The sequence below is a fragment of the Lucilia cuprina genome, chromosome 5 (assembly GCF_022045245.1).
Source record: "Lucilia cuprina isolate Lc7/37 chromosome 5, ASM2204524v1, whole genome shotgun sequence".
In the NCBI taxonomy this organism is placed as follows: domain Eukaryota; kingdom Metazoa; phylum Arthropoda; class Insecta; order Diptera; family Calliphoridae; genus Lucilia; species Lucilia cuprina.
The window spans coordinates 31,006,404-31,030,304 of record NC_060953.1 but is presented as its reverse complement, the minus strand read 5'-3'; the positions used below and the strand labels follow the sequence as shown (position 1 = coordinate 31,030,304).

Below are 23,901 nucleotides of genomic sequence, written 5' to 3'. Positions count from 1 at the left end.
TTGTTATGTTTTAAATCAACATAACAAAATAGTCTACTGCATTGCACTATGCACCTGATAGTGATTCTGGGATAAGGGATTTTATAGAAACTAGTTATGTCCCATGTATTTTTTCAAATCTGTCAAAAGTTAGAACTTAACCATAACATAACGTTGATAGTATAGCTGGTGGACATCATGAGACATCATAAGTCTATACAACAACTAAATGTTGTATAGACTTATGACGTAAGTGAGAAATTCGTGGAAAAAATATTTGTGTGATCTTTGGCAGCCAATATATCGTTTAGCGCAATATTTATGAATATTAATAATGGTAAGGGCCGCATTCCTATTAATCATTTGAAATAGTATTAAAAACCCTGTAAGTATTTAAAAAATTAAAAACTATTGTAGATTTTCAATTAAATTTTATTAAAAGAACACATTACCGGACACTGCTCAATTGGAGCCTTTAGGGGTAATGGGGTCGGTAACACACAGGATTTTTGCAGGTTGTGTGAGGACGAAGAAGAACTGGAGACAGTAGAGCATATTTTATGCCACTGTCCCAGATTACAGAGTCTGAGACTGAAATGGCTAGGTAAAGGATTCCACGATGAACTAGGAGATGTAGCAGGGTGTAACCTAGGCGACATTATGGGCTTCATTAGGGGAACTTTTTGGATTTTCAGTTAATAGACAATTAAGGATTTCCCTTCCATGACCACTTCTTTTTTCTGTTCTCTTTTTGGAGGGAAAATCTCACTCTTCTCATCTCTCCTTTCTTCTGTTCTCTTCTGTTTTCTCCTTGTCTTTTACTAAAGGGATTCACAATGGACCATTAGGTCTCCGAGTGGATGTATACATTGATATACAACCCTTTTAAACTAAACTAAACTAACACATTACGAAAACAATAAAATTTTCTTTGTAATTATTTTTAATTCGTTCTAAATGCAAATGAATTAATTTTGTTTATATGATAAAAATTGCAAAACCATGGAATGAATGTAAGTGAGCAAAATATTGATATTGTATTCCCAAATATATATTTTTACTTTTTCAATTTTTATGTTATTTAGAACACCCAGACAAAAGTCTTTGCTCACTATTTCTAGATCCTCCACAGTTAAAGCCATATTTGACTGAGTCATTTATTCACCTCTTTTCTGCATTTCAATTCGAATAGAAATTTTCTCCATTTAGCAACTTTGGTATTCTACATTTCGTTTCGAAGCTCCGCCACTAAAATAACAACTTGCATATGCGTAGTTATGTTTGTAATGCAGAATACACATAATCGTTAAGCATTGAAATAATCTGGAATTGCTTATTTTTCTTACGATTCCGTCGTTGCGTAACTGAATGCGGAAACGGAATCGAAATGCAGAATATCAGAAAAATAAGTGATAATATGCTAGCAGTTGTGTTACATAATGCAGATTGACTTAAAATATACACATATATACATGTATGTATGCAAGCATGTGTGCAAAATTTATTAAATTATTTACAATTGCAGAATATAATGTTTCAAATGAAACACACATTTTTATAAGTTTGATTATAACTGAATACAAAGACAGTATAAAAATAAATTAAAGGTTTCCTAAAGATACATGAGAGCAGGAAAATTTACCACATTCCACCAAAAAGTGCATTTAATTGATTTACAAATAATCTTGTCTGGTATATTTTGATTTTAAATTACTTTTACTCTAATTCATAAAAATTTATAATTTTACAATATAGAATTGAAACTTACAGAAATGCAAAGAGAAAAATTAAATTTTTCTTTCTCCCTGTGAGATATTGCCTATTCACGATTATGGATCAGAATATATTTACTTAATTAGAGAGCTTTAATCGATAGGCATGTTGAATTTTAAAATATAATTCAATTAATTGATTTTATTATAGTAATAACTTCATTTGCCAACTCGGTGGCTTGCTTCCGTAATTTTAGTGCCTGAAAGACGATAAAAAATTTTATTAAAAACTTTTCACATATACGAAATTTTTGTTATTAATATTTAAACTAGTGCGTTTTGCTAACCTTAGTTCGTAATTCCTTTTCATTTGTTACAAGTTCTTGTATTTGAATGTTGGAGTTTTCGTTATTCTTTTGATCAACAATCCAACGTAAATATAATTCTAATTATAATGAAAGAAAAATGAGTTAATATATATTTAGAAGAAAAAATGTAATTTATTTACCAGTCCATAGTTCCAGACTAATAGGTGCCACTGATGGCCATATAACACTCGGATTAGGTTCGTATAAAGGATTGAGAAAATTTTTTAAAACTTCAGGTCGGTTTAGATATGACCATAAACTTGTGGTGCGAGTATGAACACGTAAATCGTGTCGCTCCCTTTCCGAATCGCAAAGAAATGTGCCGTATTGCGAGAAGTAGCTGTGTTCAAAGAATAATATTAGCAGCTGCGTACTAAATTCGAAACTACATGGAAATTGTCTATATAACTGGTGAATGCAATCCAAAAAAAGTACAAATGTAGCACCCGAGCTTTTTTGACGATTTTGTGAAGGTGTATAACATGAATGACGATGGCGCGAAGCGAATGGGTGCCCGGCTTGTATCCATTCTCGTTCTATTAAGGCTTGAATTCTGAAATATAGATAATGTTGTTAATTCTGAAAAAATATAGGAAATATTAATTATGCTCACCCTCTTACGGTGCGACAATCAGGATTAAGTATTATTTGTACCAGTGATGTCACAATTAATGTAGAATCCAAACCTTTAGCACCATGTACCAATACGGGACTACCCTCTTGATCCAGACATTGAGCAACTACACAAGCGGCATTTAATGAATTCAAAACTAAGCTTAGCCAATTGCTACTTTCCAAGCGAGAAAGCCACTTATCCGGTGAACATGTTATATCATTACAAGCTAAATACATAGATAATGTAGTTTGAATTGAATTTAAATCCGTATTACTACAAATACCTTCAATAAGTTTTGAAAAACTATCTAAAATGGCAGCTGGTGAAGACACATTTCCAATCGAACGATTGACTTTTTTCCATTGCGAATAATGTTGATCTGTTTCTGTATTTGATTTTCCTTTACCCCAAGTATCAACGATAAATCCTTTTCTACTACGACCTAGGACAACATTTAGTATAGCTTCATCTGCCCGACATCGTTTAATACCCTGAATTGACAAAGGCTGAGCACTGCGTAAAAGAGCTGCCTATAAAAATATACACAAGTTTTTAATGACCGAGACCCCATACAAACTCAAAAAATTAACAAATTCAGAAAATATTGAAATTATGAACATTTACTAATGACCATAAGATTAGGTATAACCGATTTCTTTTATTAGAAGATAAAAATACAGTTATTATTAATAAAAGTTTTGAATTTTTTTGCAAAACAATTTAATTTTTGCAAATTACTGGAAAACAAATATACATGTTTTCAAAATAAAAAATAACTATATAACTTTTCTGCTCTAAGGCAAAAAATATCGTTTTATAAAAGAACATATTTAAACTCTTTTACATTTTTAATGCAATTTTATACATACAATTGCCGAGGAAAGGCCTTTTTAAGAATTTCAATATTAATACCACTCAATCAATGCGTATCAACGTGTTGAACATGAGAAAAATAAAGATTATTTTTTTGAAAATCATGATCTCATTATAATTTATGAAAATAAACTACATATCTCATTTTTTTTTTTTTTTTTTTGAAATATGTCTTAAAAATTCCACAATTTTTATCTGATTACATATTTTTATAATTTTTATAGTGGGTTAAAGTATTAGTATTTTCGTTTTTATTTCGAAATTGCTGTCTAAATAAAATATCTCTAATTTTTTTTGAAATGGGTCTTAAAAATTTCACAATTTTCTATTTTAATTGATTTATTCAAAATTATATAATTGATAATAATAACATTATGTGTCTACATTATAATAACAACCACAAAAGTATAACTCCATTTTGCTGTGTGTTACAAGAAAATAATAACTCAATTAACTCGATAAATAGCTGTTCGAAACTTAAGCAACTTTTCGATCTTATGAAAATCTTTGGTCCTTCGAGTTCCAAACACCTTTATGGAATAGATTAGATACTAGTGTAGTTCGTAATAAATCCCAATCGGATTTTAAGATTAATTTTGAATAAATCAATTAAAATAGAAAATATAACACTTTGTATACAATGCCAAAAAAGTTGCTTAGATTTCGAACAATACTGTACATAGTGAAAATGCAATAAAATATCGGCATTCCAGTTTTCAAAATAAATTAAAAAATAATACTTACCCCATTTTCGTGACGATAGCTAAGAACAGGAAACCGTCCACCATCTCTAAATGCTGCAGATTGTACAATTTGTTCATCAGTTATTATTTTTGGTACTATAAGGACAGAACCATAGGTTGGGCATAACTTAAAATCTTTATTAATGTGTGTAATGCGCCATTCGCAACCCATTGTTGTCTCTGTGCTAACAGTTGTGGCTGTTACGTCATGACCATTTGAGAAGTGGAATGTTGAGGAAAGAGGACTTGTATTGTTAAATGTTAAAGTATTGCTATTACCACTACTTGTACTAACACTACATACATTGTTGCAGGCACTAGCGGAAATGAGTTTTGAAAACTCTAGCTCTGGCCTACAATATTCAAAAACAAAATAGTAAAATATAAATTTAACAAAACTTAATATCCAAAAAAACTAACCTGAATATTGTGTAGCCATCCTCTAGGATGGTGTACATAGGCCGATAGAAAAATGGATACTCTAATTCGGGATTGTTTAAAGTACTGAGTGCCTCCAAAGATGCCGCTACGTTAAAGTATTCTTTGGCACTTTTAATTTTTAAAGAAATTATACGCAAATCTTTGCACTTTAGAGTTATAAGGCCACCGACAACAGCATTCTGCAATATAAATGGCTTCTTTTCCACACTGTCAATATTTTTGTGCATCAGCTGCAACCATCATTTATTCACATTTAATGATTAATTTAGTCAACGTATGTATATACAATGAAACAAGACGTGTTAAAAATACTTACCCATAATTCCTGGCTATTTTCCTGCCGAGCACTCAAAAGCAAGTGATGGCCAGTGATGCATAAACGGCCTTCGACTGTTGAATTTTGATGGTCGTGTAGAAAAACCCCATCCAATTTAGGAGTTTTTATCAGTTCGACAAATTCCATTTTATCTGCTTTGGTTCTACATACAATATACCAAATTAAAATGATGAAGAGGATGAATCAAAACAGAAATGTATGATATACAGTTATCAGCAGTAAATAAAAAATATACATATTTATATACATATGTATATACATATGCATGTAAGGTGTACACACATGCATACCTACATAGACTGTCAGCACAGAATATTCAAAAAATAGCGTAAAAATGTCCCTCTATAAGGGGGCAATCAACCAACTGTAAACAATTAAATTGAATAGAATTGCTGCGCCTGGTGATGGACGTAAAATCTTTTATATATATCTCTATATATAACTAGAGCATATACATTTTATAATCTTTCTTCCTCGCTCTTTCTTCTTTTCACCTTTTATTTCCTAACTCTTATTGCAGTTAATTATGAGGCTTTAGTTGATTTTTAACACTTTGGTAGTATTTTTCCATGCCGTTGCAGTTTTAACCTTGTACAATAGCCGTCAACTAGTGGGTGGGATTGAAATTAATAGATAAACTTTATTTATCCTTAAGAGTTTTTCACAATATGTTCTAATTGGTTTTTTTATACTTTTTTTTACTACAAACTAGCTAAATGTATTAAAAATATTTTTTACTTTTTTAATTGCACTTGTTGATTGTTTAAATATAATGCAAAGCTTAAATATTATTGATAATATACTTCCGAAATGCAGCAATAATTAACACTTGTTATTTGCATTCAATATCCTTATCTATATTAAACAAACTAAACAACATAATATAAGTTTTTAAGCAACAATATTATTTTTTTATTTATTCTTTGCTTTGTCAACGAAAAGCTGTTTTTGACGTTCACTTTTGATAGCAGACATGGAGAATTGTAGTTTCAAGAATTCGTACTATTTTTTTTTCCTTTTTATGTTAATATTAATGAAATATTTGAAAAAAATCAATTTTGATAAGTTCATCTGTATGCACACAATCAAATAAGTAAAATAATAAACTTATTCCTCTTTCAATCAAAGCCGAATTCAATGACAAAAAGATCTCAGAAATAGCATTATATGAGAAAAACACAATAGTATTTATAATGCCATCTCCGATTTAAAAAACGCTCGTAAAAGCTTTTGAAAAGTTTGTAACAGTGTTGTAAAATGAAATGTTGATTTTTGTTATAAATCGTATTTTTGTCGAAATAGTCGATATCGACAATTTCTTGAGGAAAAATGGGTGCTCATTAAGTGTTCTTATTCAGATGATTTTTACTATTTTTTCTTCCGAGTACAGAGATAGGACACAAGTATTAGCATTTTAAGTGTGTTTGGAAGAAACTATATTCTACTTTTTATTTTTTTTAAATTTCATGTGGGAAAATTGTCACGCATATCTCAAAAACAGCAACTGCTAGAGTTTTCAAAATTGAATGAACAACTTTGACATCCACATGAATATATGGGTGCAAAATGGGCGGACTAGCTATAGTGGTATTTTCCCCTCCCATATAAAGAAATTCTGAAATTAGAATATCTTAGAAAATATAACAGCTAGAGGCCTCTAATTTTTCGGAGCCACTTTAGTATTAACACTTAGAACAAAAAATTGGCGGACTAGTGGCTCATCCCATATGTTAAACCGATTTATGACATATTTTCTATTTTTACCTCGTGTTTTAATACCCAACATACCCCGATATGTATAAAAATTATATGTCAATTATCGGACAAAAATTAAGTTTCATTATAAATATTATGTTTTGTTATTAGAGTTATATATACCTATTGTATTTTATGAAAAAAAAATTAACTAAACAAGAAATTTTGTTTGTTTGCTATTTTGAATTTTTTTTTGGCAAATTTTGTCAAAACACTAGAGGAAGAATTAAAAAATATAAACAGTTTTTATGAAAATATGGTATTTCCACAGTTATTGGATATATTGACGGCACTCAACAGGAGAAGAGCACTTATATTTTAATATAAAGGGTTATTACGGCATTAGTGCAATGATTGCAAGCTACCGTCTGCATTACTTTGAAGTACACAGTAATGACTTTCTTTTCATATGATATAGAAGTACTTTATTTTCGGCTTTTTTTTGCACATTTTATTTAATTGTTAGTTAAGAATTGTGTTTTACAAAAAAGAAAACAGCATAAAATTTGTTTCTAAAACCCATCATTTGACGCGGAATAGAATAGCTAAGCAGTGGTGCCGCGAGTAGAATATTTAACTTAAAGAAGTAGAATCTCACCACAAATAACATACTTGAAGTACTTCCAATTTTGGTGAAAAACCTATGAATTTGTGGTGGTGTGATTTGCCAGCTGTTTGTTTAAATAAACAAACAGACAACATAAAGAACAAAAAGGGACAGAGTGGCCAGATTGCTAGCGGCGCTGGTATGCCCGCGTATTGCGCGGCTAAAGCTCGCCGGATGGGGTGGTTCTTGCCGGCAATCTGGACCACAAACACACACTAACACAAAAATTCATACCAGCATTTGGGGTATTATTTGAAAAAGGGGCCAAAAGTAGTCCTGCATCTCCCTACGGTCATACCTATACACAAATTATGACCCTCCCTCTCGAGGATTCATCCTCGCCATGACGTCATCTTCCTCGACGTCCCATACCTTCCCTGCAAACATTTATTCACCCTACTTACCGCCGATTATTAATAAAGTTAGCCGATCATATTAATGATAACCAAAAGTTTAAAATTTCATTTAAACATTATAAAAAATTTTTGTTTTATAGAAAAAAAATTAACAATGTCTCATCGAAATTTAGAATTTGAGTTTTAGAAAAATTTTAAAATATTAGGCCAATTTAGGTTTTAGCAAATTTAGTTTTTAGTTTTAAGATTTTAACCAACTTTAGTTTTTAAGTTTTAACAAAATTTAGTTTTTAAGTTTTAACAAGATTTAGTTTTTAAGTTTTAACAAGATTTAATTTTTAAGTTTTGACAAGATTTAATTTTTTAGTTTTAACAAGATTTAATTTTTAGGATTTTAGCTTTTAGATTTCAAGATTTAATCAAATTTTAGTTTTAATTTTTATCAAATTATAGTTTTAGGTTTCAAATTTCATTTAAGTTTTTACTTCATTTCTAAATTTTCTTCTTTTAATTCAAGATTTTCCCTTCTCTTTCAGGATCCTCAACATGGACAGCTGGCAGGACTAACGCAAATGGACTATTGATGAGAGCTGGTTTGCAGGTGTGGTTTTCTGTCCGTCCGTTTTATAGTCTGTTCGAGTATTTCAGGTAGGTAACAAAAATATATATTATAAGAACCTTTTAAATAATTTGGTTTTTTTTCTTCTTTTATTTTTTTTGTATATACTGGTTTCCGGCAACCTATGAGTACAAATTTACCGCGACACTATTCATAAGTAGGCCTGAGCTCAATCCTAACCTTACGCGCACGCCTGGTTCAATTTCAACCAGCGGACTGGCTTCGAGCTACTAACCGTAAGGTTTGCCTATAAACGAATATATATCTTATATTTTTTTGTTTACTAAATTTTTTTTGATTTTTTTTTTATTTATAGAAATTATCTAAAAGGACAGGTTCTGTCCGTCCTGTCGTTCGGGTAAGAGGTACACTTATGTCGAAAACCTTAATACCTGGACACCATAGGACTGATGGTGCGGATCAGCTAAAGAAGTCCCTCGATGGATGGAGCTGGCGATGGCGTGGCTCAGAGTTGGCTGATTTAGCTTTAATTTTCTGCTTTATTTAGTTTTATGATAAATGTAATTTAGTTTTAAGTTCTAATTTATTTTGTTTTAACTTTTATTTGAAACTTTATGAATAAACCAAAAACAATGAATTATTTAATTCAAATTAAAATTCTTGCTGTTGTTCTTGACGGCCACGGGCTCCACCTTCTTCTTGGACAGGGAAAAATAAAAAGGACCGACATCTTCCCTTTTTGGTAACGAGAAACCTCGGTTACCAATATGGTTCCCATCACTTTAACACCATTTCAGCCATTTGGCTAAATCGTATAGTTTTTTTATTGTAGTTTTGTTTTTGTTTATATTTTCCAGCTGTCAGATAGTTTGTATAGCCGCGTTGCCAACTTCTCTTTTCGTCTTCTTCTTTTTAAATTTTGCCCTACTACAGGGTGCACACGACAAATTTTACATTAGCGTGTCATTGGAGGGATTTTTGACAACTATGAACTACATCTAATCTTATTCATAGGTGCAATAAAAATCCGATATTTGGATGTCAAAAATAAACCGAATTCGTTCAATGACATGCTTATGTTAATTTCATTGGTTTTTCATCAAAGTATATAATCGCATTTTTAGATGTGATTAATATGTCGTATGTAAAGTATGACATCAATTATTTTTTGATGGGTATTATTAAAAACAAAACATCTTACTCAACAACTTCTTTGTAACTCCATATTTGTAAGCGAGCGTAGAAGTACTTGACTCTTATAAATATTGTGCTTTTTAATTACAAGATGTATATTGAAATTTTTTAATTACATCGTAATAATAGAAAATTGAGAAATGGGTAATAGTTGTTAGCTGATTCAGGTTATCCACTTGAACTATTTATTATGTCAGCCTCCAGGAATCCAAGAACTATTAGTCAACAACGATTTAATAAAAGACATATTTCTGCGAGAAACGCGGTCGAAATGAAAATTGGAGACAAAAGACAATTTAGGTATTTGTCTAGAACAACTGTTTTTACTTCATAATGTAGAGGTGTTTTATCTATAAAATATACTCGTACATTATGAATATTTAGTATTTCAGTGAGATTTTGAATTGGTTTGAAGATAGAAGGACTTCTTTTTATTGAAATATTATGATGTTTAATTTTATGATCATGAAAACTTTTATACTTTTCGTCAAGGTAGCGAAAAGTTTTATTTATCAAGTATTGTCGACATGTGCTTAAATATTGACGTTTCTAAAATTTATTTAGTTAGTAATCTGAAAATTATATTTGAAATTTTTACTTCTTCGATGATGTTGCGGAATGCGTTATCCGCATAAAATATGTCTCTGGAACTTAAATTTTGTAATACTTACGATTATTTTAATGCGTGGTTTTTGCATATTTCCAACATTTTTATAGCATATTTTGCTTGTTTTTTTAATTTTTCTAAAACAATTTGTGTTGTTTTCTCTGTATTTCATATATTTAAAACGAATTTAATATTTACATATTTATAATATAAACAAAGTTCGATTTAACAACAAAATACTAGGTTCCATAAAATACAATTTTATATACATTTATAAATTTAAAAAGAAATTAAGTTAAGAAATTAAGTCATAATAAGTTTGAAAAAAGGTGTTCAAAACATATGCAACTCGTATTACTTTCATTTCAGATAAGTTTCTAAACACAAAAAGTTTTGTAATACGATAATAATCGGGTTCAATTTTGCTAATTTACCAGTTTTGAATTTTAAATTGACAAAAAATTAACATTCAATTAAATTTACATTAAATATTGAATTAAAAATAGCGAGGAACTATTTTTTCAAAAAATGTCCTGGAATTAAGTAAATTCGAAGTCCGTATTAAGCATTTTATACAACCTTCGTAACAAAATATTTCAAAAATAATTTTTCATATACTTTAACCCTCCGTCATGCACATGTTCCGATAGTCACGTACGTAGCGCATGTATCTGGCGAAATACACTATGTATTTGAGTACATTTATATGAAAATTATGCCATTTTACTAACAATATTACGATATCTAACAATATTTGTAGAGGGTACATGGAGACTCAAACCCCTAACCAAATTAGAAATATATTAAAATCACAGTTAAATTCGTAAAATATCTGGCCAGATACATGCGCATGCCGGAGGGTTAATGTACCCAAATTAACAATTTGCCTTTTAATGGAAAAATAAGTTATCGATAGTGACAATAAGTAAGAAACACCTCTAGTAAAAAATTTACTAATTGATAGAAAAACCAGGACTTTTTTGACTTTTGACCTTAAGCAAAACTGTAATATCAGTATTGCTAGTCTATTAACTATTGAAAGAAACACCTAAAAACATGGATTTAGTAGCTTCCGAGAAGCAGAGATGCATAACTGCCAGATTTCATTTAATTTAATGCAGTAAAATGCAATATTGAAAATTACCCTTTCCTGGACATATATAATTATATCAAATTTGAATAAGATTTGCAGATTTGGGTCAAGTCCTTTAAAACTTTTTTGATAAGCATGGTTTCTTTGAGCATTTGTAAGCTCCCATAATTTTGGCTTTTCTCTTTATAGTTGATGCGCCAGTGTCTACTGAAATTTTATTTTTAGGATCCTTAGGAACTGCTGAGTGAGTATTTCTTGTTTTTCTATAATTTCGTGTAGGTTTTACCAGAGGTCTTTCTTACTTATTGGCATTATCAATGCTTTATTTGTTCACTAAAAGGCAAATTGTTAATTTGGGTACATTAAAGTTTATGAAAAAATAAATTTCATACACATTAACGAACTTCTTTTAATATATTTAATACAAAATTTCAACGGCTTATCGATTTTGGCACAAGCTTCTTTGTTAGCTATCAATTAATGATAAGTGTTAATAATTTTAATTATCGCTTTAGGTGTACTTCGTCGAATTATCTTGCAACACAGGAAACGCAGCGTTTTCAACAAAAGAGAAATTTTGAAAAATTTCTTTTGCAGTTAACTGTTCCCTTTTTATCTATAATTAAATGTTTTTTTAACCAAATTCACCCAAAATGTTCTTCGTTTTCCTAAGTTGTTTGTTGTTGAAAATGGGCAAAATCGGTTCACATCGGGAAAAGTTATGAATCAAAATTTAAAACAACCTTGAAAAAATAGGCATTTTTTACAAATTCTAATATAATTTTCTCGAAAACTATGCAAAATAATTCCATAAAAATCGGCATACATTCGTTTCCACACAAGAGCTCAATCTTTGCGTAAAATCGCCAGAATCGGTCCATAATTGGTCATAGCTCCCATACAAGGTCCCCTCCCGAAAATCATTTAAACGCGCATAACTCATTAGTAAATCGTGATATCGATATAAAATTTTGTACAAGTATTGCTTTTATATACTGAAATATAACCATGAAAGTTTCTTTGGATCGGTACATATTTGGTCATAGCTCTCATACTATGTCCAGAAAATCAATTAGATTCATAATATTTATTACCAAGTAATGATATAGATACAGAATTCTGAAATTTTGTCATTATATACATAATTAATAGCTCCCATACAAAGTCCTTTTACGAAAATCTCTTAAACGCACATTACTTATTACCAAATTAAGCTATTGATACATAATTTGACAAAAATATTAGTTTTGTATACATACTTCTCTTTCTCCTATATTAGGTCCTGCCCCTAAAAGCGCTTTAACCGTACTTAAATAGCATTATCAATTTGTGTTGAACAAAATTTTGTGTAGAACATAATTATATATGTATTTGTATTTTGAAAATCTCTAAATCTTTCACACAATAAATCTTGGAATTGTAATAGATTTAACTTTTGGGATTTTTTCTATTAAAGACATGAGAAAACTTATTTCCTCAAATATTTGATCAATTAGAAAAGTAATAACATAAAAGTAGCTGGTTTAAGATTCGGCACAGCCGAATATAGCACTCTAACTTGTTCATTTCTAAACTTAAATAAAAAAAAAAAAAACAGTTGGGATTATTTAAATTTTGTACACAGAAAAAATTTAAAATTTTGAGTAAGTAATCATATAGAATTGTTAATGAAAAAGTAAATTATTAACAATTCTTTTTATTAAAACATTTGAAGGACTTATTGCCACAGAAAGAAAATTTTGAGTAACTTAAGTTAAAAAAAAAAAAAAATAAAAAAAAAAAATAATTTTTAAAATTTGTACTTTAAACAAGCTTAATAATCATATAAGGTCGATAACTATTGGATGCCCATAAAATGTTTTAGCAAAAAATTGTGACTTATCAAGTTATTGCTTAACAATAATTTAATATTTTTTATTTTCAAAAAACAAGTTATAGTATATTTTCAAAGTGGCTTATCATGTTCTTGCAACAAAAAATTATATAAATTTTGTTTTCAGAATGAAATCTACATTTTCATAAATGTAAATTTCAAATTTGGCTAAATATAGCTAAATTATTATACAGTAAAAAGGTCCTGTAGTATGATTTCTTATAGGCAAAAAATATTGTAGGTATAATGACAAAAAACGTATCACTGATTTGGGTTTTATACTGAATAATCAGATTAGTATATGTGATAATCTTGCGTTTTTTCAGTATAGTTGATTTTCAGCTTCTTGATTATTATCGTTTCAAACGTCTGAACTAATTTCAATCAATGTTGTGTCAGATTTCTTGCACGGTTTTAAAAAATTATTATTAATTTTGTGTGATAAATATGACTTACACAATAATTGCACAATATAGCTTGAACTTTATATACAATATTTTGCGACATGAAAGTTTATTTATAAGCAAAATTTATTTATGTTTTGCAATCGAACATTTTCCAATCATTTCTTAAAAAGTGTAAAAAATATATGTATGTGGCTTATCGAGTTTATGAAATAAAAATTTTTACAAATAGTTTAGAATGAAAAAGAGGCATGATCCTTATATGGCCAATTTAACATATGTATGTTAAAAATCTTTTTAGGGACAACAGATATGGTTTCTAGGAACTCAAAAGGCACATAAAACGAATTGTGGGTGGCTTATCGAGTTTTTGCAATAAGCCCTTCATTTATAAAATTATCATATTGACAATTTTTATGAATTATTTAAAAATTTTAAAAATAAATAAGAAAAACATTTGAAATTGTTTTAACAAATTATTATTTGAAGAAAAAATTGCGGTTTTGTTTTACTTAAAAAGATATGAAACTTACGCCCTAGAGAATTTTTTTCTCAAACCCAAAGGGCCTAAAATCCGTTAGACACGGTTGTCAGATCTTACAACGTTGTTAGTAAAATGTTCAGAAAATATCTAACAATCGTCTGAACTTACAATATTGCAAAACAAAATTTGTAAGTTGGCAGTGTTTTAAGAAATTTTCTGCACATTTTTCTGCCAACGTTGTAAGATCTAACAACAGTGTATACAACATAGCATAAGTTACATTAAAAAATAGTAAGTTTTAAAATTTTTAACTAAATTTTTTGTTTCGGTTTTTGTTGGTCAAATAGGCCGAAGCATGGAAGGCATAAGGCTTCTTCTTTTCTAAAACTGATTCAATAATCTCTAAATTACAAGGATTTGCTAAAAGTGCCATTTTTGTTTCATTAGATGCCAACCAACCTCTAACGGACAAATAACGGACAAATACTTAAAAGCTCTACTTCTTTAAGGTTCAGCCTGTGCTTATTCCACGCACTCGAATTTTTGCGAAAACCAGGCCTAATTTTAAAATGAGATTAAATAGAAAAATTGTTAACTTTTGTAATCGCACAAAAATCATGAGAATCAATTTAAAAATAGTAATTTATAATCATCTAACTTCCTTTACATTGACTCCAAAAAGTTACGAACCAGAATGAATTTTTTGTCAATTTCTATTAATAAAAAGCTAAAAATTTTGTTAGAAAAATTATTATAATTTTGTTTATTTCAAAATATTATTTTTTTTGTACCAAAAATGTATAAACTTAAAATTAACATAAAGAATACGAAATGTATCAAAATGATTTTAAATAAACATGAATGATTTACAATATTTATGTACTATGTATGTATATGTATAACATTTATGTTAAAACTAAATTGATTGATCATCAAATTAATCCAATTATTAATTCCAAACAAAAACATATAAATAAATATTAAATAATCTTAAGTAAACTTTGCATGTTACAATTGTTTTTTTATTAACTTTTAAATTAATGTAGATGAGTTCTTTAAATATATTAAATATTGATAAAGAAATTAAATTAAATACAATGTAGTAGTATTTCAATACAATTTATTTACATTACACTTTTTAAAAAGGAAATCAACAAGTCAAATTGAAACCAAAACAATAAAAATAAAGATCCGAAATGTTTATTAACCAATATCTGGACACTTTCGCTGCAAATAAAATTGAGAGGCAAATGAACAGGACAATCTATAATGTAAATGGAATGCTCAAACAAAATTTAATATATAAAAATTAAAGATTTCATTTAAAATAGGGAAGACTTTTGAGAAAATACAAATGATTTTAGACAAATTTGGAAGTTTTGAGATTATATAACAAAATTTTCGATTATTACATTATAATGCATTTTAACAGAAAATAAACTTTAATCATTTTGGTGGTAAATTATATTTTGTTTTGCATAATAAAAAAATTATTCTATACAGTAACACAGTTTGTTTCAATTTGCTTTCTATATTTTTTCTTAAGTATAAACAAACAAAAATACATCATTACAATTAATTATCACTCGATTTCGAATCAAAAGTAATTTTAGATATATTAAAAAACATCAATCTTATCATAGACAACAGTGCAATTTCTTTATTAACTTTGTTACGCCTCTAATATTAATGTATAAAATATAATAATGTATGTATGTGTATGTATGTATGTATGTATGTTTGCCAGGAAATTTGTGCTCATTCTTTAACGTTTATAAAAGATTATATTGAAAAGCGTTTCGAAAACAATGAAATATCAACATTTCATGTGCTGTCATTTTGGTTTATAAAATTTTTACTTATTTGTTATTAAAGATGTATTTTAGCTCAAACTATAGTTTTACCTTTTAGCAGCCCGTTTGATAGCACAAACATTTTCCCCTATTTGAGAAAATGCTTTATATTTAAACTGTTTTAATTTTGAATAATTCTTACGTTTATCACAAAGCTATTGAGAGACCGTGTTAGCAGGATATTTTTGTATAATTTGTTAAATATAGAAATATAAGCATGACATAATTGATTTGAAAATGTAAAATTAAAATAATTTCCTAATAAGTAGTCCTTTGTTGTAATTTTAATTTTGCATTCACATACATGATTAAACGTTTTTAAAGAATTTTCTTTCGTTTTCTTTGTATCACTAAAAAAACTTGTTAAAAAAACCAACTTAGATATTAAACTTATTAGTAGTAATATGTATTATCATTTACATTATGCAATAAATTGGAGTTATAAAATTTAGAATTTCATTTATTTTAGAATTATATTATCAGTTTATATGTATATATTTTTTTTAGTAAATAAATGTTTATATTATGCAGCATTTAAAGTAAAAAACAATACTACAGTTGTATTTCTATATTTCTGTTTTATTACTTTGAACTTGTTTTTTTTTTTTTAACATAAAAAAGATTGTTCATAATTAAGTTAATTATTTATTACTAAGTATTAAATATATTTTATACATATAATATATGTACCGTTTTGTTTTGTGTTTATTATAGTAATTATTATTAATATTAATATTAAATAGTTCATGGTATATAAAATAAATAGTTCATATTCTTAAAATGTATCTGTATTGTTGTATTTAAGTTATTATAAAAATATTAATTTACAATTAATACCTATAAATAATATATTTATATTATATAAAGTTTTAATAATGTTAAACCGATAGTTATACAAATAATAATTATAATTATAATAATAGTAATGTTAGACGTATTAAATACAATTCATGTACAACTCTAAATATTAGTTTTCTTTTATTCAGTATACTTGTTTCTTGTTCATTCATGCACAGATTTTTAGAAGGAAGAAGGACATAATTTATCTTCTTACGAGTTGTAAACTAATGTAATTATACATATGTAATATTTATTTAAAATTCTATTTACATCCGTATGATCATGTCTGTTTGTCTGTTTGGATGTATGTATATGATGTCAATAATAGTATTAACACAGATACAACTAGTTTACATACAATATATTTTTATATGTATTTATAAAAAAAACATACATATTTAATATTTTATTAAAATAAATCAAAATTTTCTATACATAATTTGAACTTTTTAGCTTTTAGAATTCTTGTTTTTACATTTATTTATAGTAAAAATAAATTCTCTTGTCTTGTAACATGAATTACATTCACTCGTTAGTTTGTTCAATAAATGGAAAGAAAGCGGGAAAAAGAAAACGCTGCTGCATTTTGTTGTGCAGCTTTTCAATTATTTATTGTGGGCTGTTGCATTAATCTTTTTCAAAAGTAATTGCTTTTTAGGGGAAGATACTGACCAGATGCAGATTATATAATACTGTCTTCATGAGCACAAGTGTAAATGCGAAAAATAATGCATGACGACTGTATCTACTTCAAGAAATGTGTAAAATGTCCAAAATGAGAAAAAGATTCTAGTCAGTAAACAGTCAAAGTTTTGCGCAAATTTTCATTGATTTATAATGAAAAGTAGTCAGTCAAACTTAAAAACGATCAAATTAATTAATCTAATCTGCTGGAAGTGCGCACTAATAAAATTGAATTGGCGAGAATGACATCTGAATACTGCTTAAACATTAATTTATGATGTATGTGTGTGTGCCTGATGATGGATATGTAATCTGAATAATGCAGAGTTGTGTAATTTATGTTACAAATGCAAGATGTAAGGTGTAAGTTTGGTTGGTGGGGTTGATCATATCGATTAAAAATATAAAGGAGATTATAATGAGATGATGATAAGTATCATGTAGAAGAATGAAAGTATTGTTGAACTGCACCTATAGTTTAGGACAGTAACAAATGATTTTAGCATTTGTTTGCATAGCGTTCGACGTTAAGGGTGTCGCGTATGTAAATGCTAGATGTCGGCGTCAGTGTGTGTGCTATGCTTGAAGTCGTTGATGAATTGCTAGAGGATGGTGTTGCGGTCGGGTGTGAATGATGGTGATGTACCATGGCAGCGGCACGCAATAAATGGTGTTGATTGTTGTTAAGTTGCTGTTGCTGTTGCTGCTGTATTGTTTGCTGTTGATAAAAAGGTTGCTGCTGTTGATGTTGTTGTCTTTGTTGTTGCTGCTGTTGTGCGGACTGTAAATTGTGCATAAAATATGCGTTCATATTTCCATGTTGTTGGAGTTGCTGCTGTTGCTGCTGGTGATACGGATATGCCATTACCAACTGCATTTCCGGCAATACTTGTTGTTGTTGCTGCTGTTGCATTTGTTGGTGTTGTTGCTGCTGTTGCTGTTGTAAATTCATGTGTCCCGCTGCACGCATCATATGTAAATAATTATCATCGCCTATCGGTGCCTGCCGACTGCCATATTTCAACTCACGTGCTATTCCCTGCTTATAATTTCGATGATCCTTATCAATCACATATGCCACTTCACGCAGCTGCATTATTGTTGCTTTAAATTTTCCATAAGCATGTGGAGATTGCTGCTGAAAGGCCATAGCCGTCGCCACCAGTGGATTATGTTGTTGTTGTATCTGATGGAAAACCACTGTCTGATCGAGAAATGCTTCCAGCTGCGGCATATGAGACATGATTAATGTGTGTATTCGTTGTAAATCTAACGCAGGATCCAATGCTGTTATTAAATCCATTTGAAAGTAGTCCATTGCCTCTGGTGAGACATTCTTACAACCGGGAGCATTTTCATCGGAACGATCGCAACAGCTGTATACGCCATTCACAAAAGCCGATGGATGAAAGTATTGCGATCGTATTGAATTAGTTAAGCAAATTTTGTGCAAGAGATCAATCCATTCCCGTTCTTCAACACAATTAGTTGTTTGTACAATAAGGGAACGTTCCTTTCGTACGATCTAAAAAATAAAAAATCTTATTAAATTCCGTATTAAAACAATTTATGTAGTCATGAAAATATCATGGATGAATATTACTAGACTTGTAAAGCTTTTCTGTGAACAGCTGACATATGATAAACAAATTATTCTTCAAAACCAGCATAGTCAAGGACTGTATTTGATAAAAAATTTATATACACAGTGTGTCGAGGATACACATCTTTTTACATTGTCAGGAGTTTGTAGAATTTAATTTAAAAAGCTTAGTGTTGTACGTCAATTTCATTTGAATCAAATTCACCTGGAGTCAATTAAAAAGTGGTAATCGTGCACTAGATTTACGTTTATTTAATTTATATTAACATTTTTAAATTAAAAAAAGCAACCAATTGGATCACAGTATAAATATAAATAAAAACATATATGAAAATATAGTCGGGCATGGTCGACCATATGATATTGATGCTTTATATAGGAGTATATGCCCAAATCGGGAGGTGAAGTTGTAAGTGGGCTAGGTAAAATAATGGACCGATCTCAACTATTTTCAATAAACATTGTCCCTCGTTCATTAAAATATCTTGAAATTTGCGACCTGTATCTTGCGCACAAGGTTTAAATATCTTTCAGACGACTCAGAAAGTGATTCTAAGTCGATCGGTATACTTTAAGGTGGGTAGGACCAATAGTATTTGTACGTTACAAATATCAGCACAAACGTATAAAACATCTCCACTATAGTGGTGTAGGGTATAACAATGAATGTACATGTATTTAAAAAGTAAAACTTTTCATACACACATTATTTCCTTCACAATGATGAGAATACTAGATAAATATATACATATGTCTGTGTGTAAGAAACTCATACTCTAGAAGCCAATTAAGTTTTGGCCCCCACAATTATAATTAAAACAACATTTTAAAAAGGGAAATTTTGTAATAAATAAAAATAAAAAAAAAAAACGATGACAACAATGTTAAAAACTTAAACTACTATATATAATATATTTAAATATATTATGCGACGATTGTTCATTTTACACAACATAAGAAACATATTTTTGAAAAGTATTGTTTTAAACAAGTACAAGAATTGGAACTCTTGTACTCTTGTACCAAAGACAAAATATAAGACAGCGTGTGAATTCCAACCTTTTAATAAAACAATCTGAGGTACACACTACAATCAAACAATAATGTTCATATATAATATGCAAAAGAAGATGATGAAGAAAAAAAATTTAACATAATTATGGATAGGAAAAGTCTTCAAGAGAGACGACAGACTATCGTCAGCAATTTTATACTGTGTAGTATTTTTCTTTTAACATGATTTCACCTTAATACAAAACAATACATAATTTGCATAGAGTGTATTTAGATGGCTGTAAGATAAATGTATATTTACAATAAACTAATTTTCAACTTTTATAATATTTTTACTAACAAATTCCAATTCAACAGATCTATTTTTCATGAACCATTTTTCAAAAATTTGTTTGTTAAATGACTGTTATATATTTATACCCGTATTCTGTAATATCACAATGTCTTATTGATTATTTATTACACACTATTTCTCTAATAATTATTAGAGATTATAATCAATTAACTTTATTAATCAATTACATATATTGGGGCAAGTTTGCGCTTGATTCACAATTTGTCAGATTTTTGTCAGATTTTCTAGGATTTTACATTTTGTGTGTCGTTATTGATAAAATGAAGTGAACTTACCTTAAAGCAATTTTGCATTTTAAAACTTTTTTCATTTAATTGTTCGACGCGTTCAATTTCAGCCAGCGGTATATCACAGATGGTTTGTTTGCCTTTTGATTTGGCATAACTTAAAGATTGGGTGGTTAAACGAAAATAGCGTTGCTTAAAAGGACGTCGTCCAAAGCGTTTACGACATTGAGGATACTTTGTCATCATGCTAGTTTTATTAACAAAAAAAAAATAAATATATTGTAAGTTAAATAAATTTCATAAATATTTAAGAAACATCTAACGTAACATATTTACAAAGCCAATAAATTGAAATAGATAAAATATGTAGTTATTAAATAAACATTTTTTTATTCCTTACCCCTCTCTTTTGTAATTTGTTATACAGAAATTTTGATGTTACACATTTTTTATGATTTTAAATGTAAATGCATTTTAATTAAAGCAATTTTGTTAATCAATTCGCAATAACAGGAGTTGGGGTGATTTAGTTTGGTTCACAGGTAAGTGGGTGAGTGTAAATGAGATTTTTGAGTGTTTATAGAAAGTGCATGAGGAAAGAGGATATAAAAATATTCATATTAATAAAAATAAAACATGGCACCAAAAATAAAAGTATGTTTATGTGTAAATAATTATAAGATAAAACATGTAAAAACGACAAAGATGAACACTTACCCCTCCTTAAGTAATACTGGCTCCAAATTATTTTCTCCAACTGGAAATAAACTACTCGTTTCATGTGTTGGGCTAACTTCGTCGGCGCAGGGTGTTGAAATGCTTTCAAGAAAGGTTTTCACGGCCTCAACATGCTTTTCTGTGCAGAATTTCTTATACAACTGACCGGTGTACTCTTCTTTACAGGGTTGCTGTGAAGATCGCGAACTTACTAAATTTCCCAAAGATTGTATGGTTTTCGAAATCAATGTCAAAGTCCGGTTTGTTTGGCAGTCCTGAAAGGAAAATCAATTATATTTGTATGTATTTTAAAATATATATTTTTTTTGTTTGTCGAGGGAAAAAGCTTCTTACCAATGGTTCAGTAGTCAAGTCAAATAGTTTCGGTCCTAAAATGGCAGGCGCGAAAAAACGCAAAAATATAAAACCCGACACTACAGAATAACGTACTTCTCTGTTGTGGGGAAAATGTCTGCCGGCACATTCACGCAAATCATGGAATATTTGGCACAACACCTTTGGACAACGTACTGCACTTTTTGTTATAGCCTCAAATACTCTCTCGACATAGTCTTGCAAATGATGTAGATTCGTGTCGACAGCTGAGCGGTCTTTAACTTTGGACGGATCAATTTCACATGGTTTTTTCTCAGCAAGTATTTGCGCAAGAACGGGCCGCAACGTTTGATGTAAATAGTGAAGGCCCGACAGACGCATCGCCTCGTCCATCATTTTTGACACTAAAGTGTTGCCACGAAATATTGTTGTAGGATCGGTTAAGTTTGAGATCTCGTGGTCGGCCAAAGCTTTGATTATGGGTGCAATGCGGCCGGTGTGTGTGAAGAGTCGAACCAGTGGTTGTGAAACGTCGGTTTTGCATGACACCAGCTCTCCAAGTATGAAAACCGATGACAGCATAATGGGTCGTTGGTCCACCGACTCCAGCAGCAGATTCATAAGATCATCGTACGTGGCAAGCGGGAATACATGGTCAGCGGTGTACAGGATTTTGAGACGTAATGAGCCAATCGTGCTATCTCCACTCAGCCGCGTTCCTGGCGGTGTGGCACACGAACGCGTATTTGTATTTACAGCGCGAGAAGTTGACCCCAACGATCTAGGTTGGAGATAATACCAGGCGGACGGTTGCACAGCACTTTGTTGCTGTTTATTTCGCATGGGTAATTTTACTTCTCCCAGGAACACCTTGTCAGACATGCCAGATGCATCGTGCCACACAGTCACGGTTATCTCACAGAGATCAGCTCCTCCCACGGGATAAATTGTATAGGCCTTATTCGAATTTATTGTACCGCCTCCACTACTAGAATCGTACTGATTGTGAGAGGACTTTGCTGACGCTGTGGGCTCAGAGTCAATGCATAGATCAAAACTCATCAATTCGTCAAACTCCGGATTTACAGTTTTCTTTCGTAACTTAGTGCGTTTAGAGATCTGACGCTTGTTGGAGTACAATGCTGTACATACAACATACGGATCACAAGTTCCATTCTTCTTCGCCAAATCGGTACATTCAGGTACACGTATTGTGACACGTGAGTGCTTTCCACCAGCTGTCGACAGCGATGCATTCTTCCAATTGGTGCCGTGTTCGGTATTCTGATGCTGGTTGTTTCCGAACAGTCCACCACTACTAGTACTTCCTACACTTGTAGTCCTAATGCCACTCTTCTGGGCATTACTTCGTTGTATATTGCTCAGTTCACTGTTCTCTTTATAATCATTTTGTAACGCCTGATGCTGTACCAGCTCCTCGATCATATCACTGTTACTTCGTTCATAGTCACCCGGCCGCAGGAGATTAATTCGCTGGTCGTGAATTTGAGATGGCGTATCTTCGAATTGTACTTCAATGTGTGCCATGCCTTGTACTTCGGAGTCCGAATCAACCGGTCTTAATGAAAACCAGTGATCTTTATGATTGTACATGTGCAACTCTTCTCGCTTTATCGCTATCTTACCGATCGGTTTGTCCTGTTTCATGTGTCTATCTCGATCCCATACATACACAGACAGGTAGCGAAATCGTCGTGGTATTTTAAATTGATACTCTTCGCCAAAAAACGGCGACAGCGTACGTTCTATGGTGGGTGTTCGACAAATCTCCTCCTGATCCAACGCGATTGTGCAATAAACATCGCGGGTACCTTGTGTGCTGCAACTTGTATTTGCCGCATTCCGACTACTAAGATTTTTAGCTTCTCCTGAAAAATAACAAAATAGAAATCCCATATAAATAGCAAATACATTGTATTAATATATATGTATTGTAAAAAAAGATGTCGTTCAAATTAGAACAACTTCCTACTTTTGAACAACACAATTATTATAATTAATTTATAATTAAATATCCTTGTATGTATGTGAATTTGTACAGCGTTTTTCCTAAAAGGGCTAACAGACACTTCATTACCACATAATTATTATACATTACACATTAAAAATATTCAAAACGTAATAATCAGGGAAACCAAAATATGCAAATGCATGTTTTTTGTGGTGCGTCGTATGGACTCATGGATAAGATATTTATACGTTTCAGACCAATTTAAGAATTTTGGCATC

General features: G+C 30.2%; 2 protein-coding genes and 2 long non-coding RNA genes across 9 annotated transcripts in view; 2 read left to right on the top strand and 2 right to left on the bottom strand.

Annotated features, from left to right (window-relative positions):
- Positions 1-1,448: 1,448 nt before the first annotated feature.
- Positions 1,449-6,155, bottom strand: LOC111685534 (myotubularin-related protein 9). Of its 5 annotated transcripts, none has more exons than XM_046951484.1 (10): positions 5,808-6,154; positions 5,360-5,676; positions 5,049-5,211; positions 4,712-4,962; positions 4,293-4,644; positions 2,959-3,205; positions 2,673-2,901; positions 2,200-2,612; positions 2,039-2,136; positions 1,449-1,951 (listed from the first exon to the last, which is right to left on the bottom strand). In XM_046951484.1, exons 3-10 carry the CDS (start codon positions 5,193-5,195, stop codon positions 1,880-1,882), a joined length of 1,809 nt encoding a protein of 602 aa, XP_046807440.1. In that variant the 5' UTR covers positions 5,196-5,211; positions 5,360-5,676; positions 5,808-6,154; the 3' UTR covers positions 1,449-1,879. The 5 variants fall into 5 exon arrangements, with proteins under 5 accessions (XP_046807440.1, XP_046807441.1, XP_046807442.1 ...); XM_046951485.1 differs by having other exon boundaries at positions 5,873-6,154; XM_046951486.1 differs by having other exon boundaries at positions 5,364-6,155.
- A 2,135-nt stretch (positions 6,156-8,290) lies between these two features.
- Positions 8,291-9,080, top strand: LOC124420077. Its single transcript, XR_006941015.1, has 2 exons — positions 8,291-8,647; positions 8,723-9,080. It is a non-coding gene; the product is annotated as an uncharacterized LOC124420077 (long non-coding RNA).
- A 2,070-nt stretch (positions 9,081-11,150) lies between these two features.
- Positions 11,151-15,528, top strand: LOC124420407. The gene is made up of 2 exons (XR_006941187.1): positions 11,151-11,505; positions 15,169-15,528. It is a non-coding gene; the product is annotated as an uncharacterized LOC124420407 (long non-coding RNA).
- A 1,019-nt stretch (positions 15,529-16,547) lies between these two features.
- Positions 16,548-23,901, bottom strand: part of LOC111685536 (GTPase-activating protein) — a 27,014-nt gene continuing 19,660 nt past the window's right edge. Inside the window, exons 3-7 of one of the 2 annotated variants that reach the window (XM_046951251.1) lie at positions 21,670-23,540; positions 21,316-21,590; positions 20,999-21,004; positions 20,647-20,845; positions 16,548-18,924 (exon numbers count right to left, since the gene is read on the bottom strand). In XM_046951251.1, the coding sequence (XP_046807207.1) occupies positions 17,899-18,924; positions 20,647-20,845; positions 20,999-21,004; positions 21,316-21,590; positions 21,670-23,540 (3,377 nt within the window). In that variant the 3' untranslated portion in view covers positions 16,548-17,898. The remainder of the gene's footprint in view (positions 18,925-20,646; positions 20,846-20,998; positions 21,005-21,315; positions 21,591-21,669; positions 23,541-23,901) is intronic. The other variant, XM_046951252.1, reaches the window with a different exon arrangement.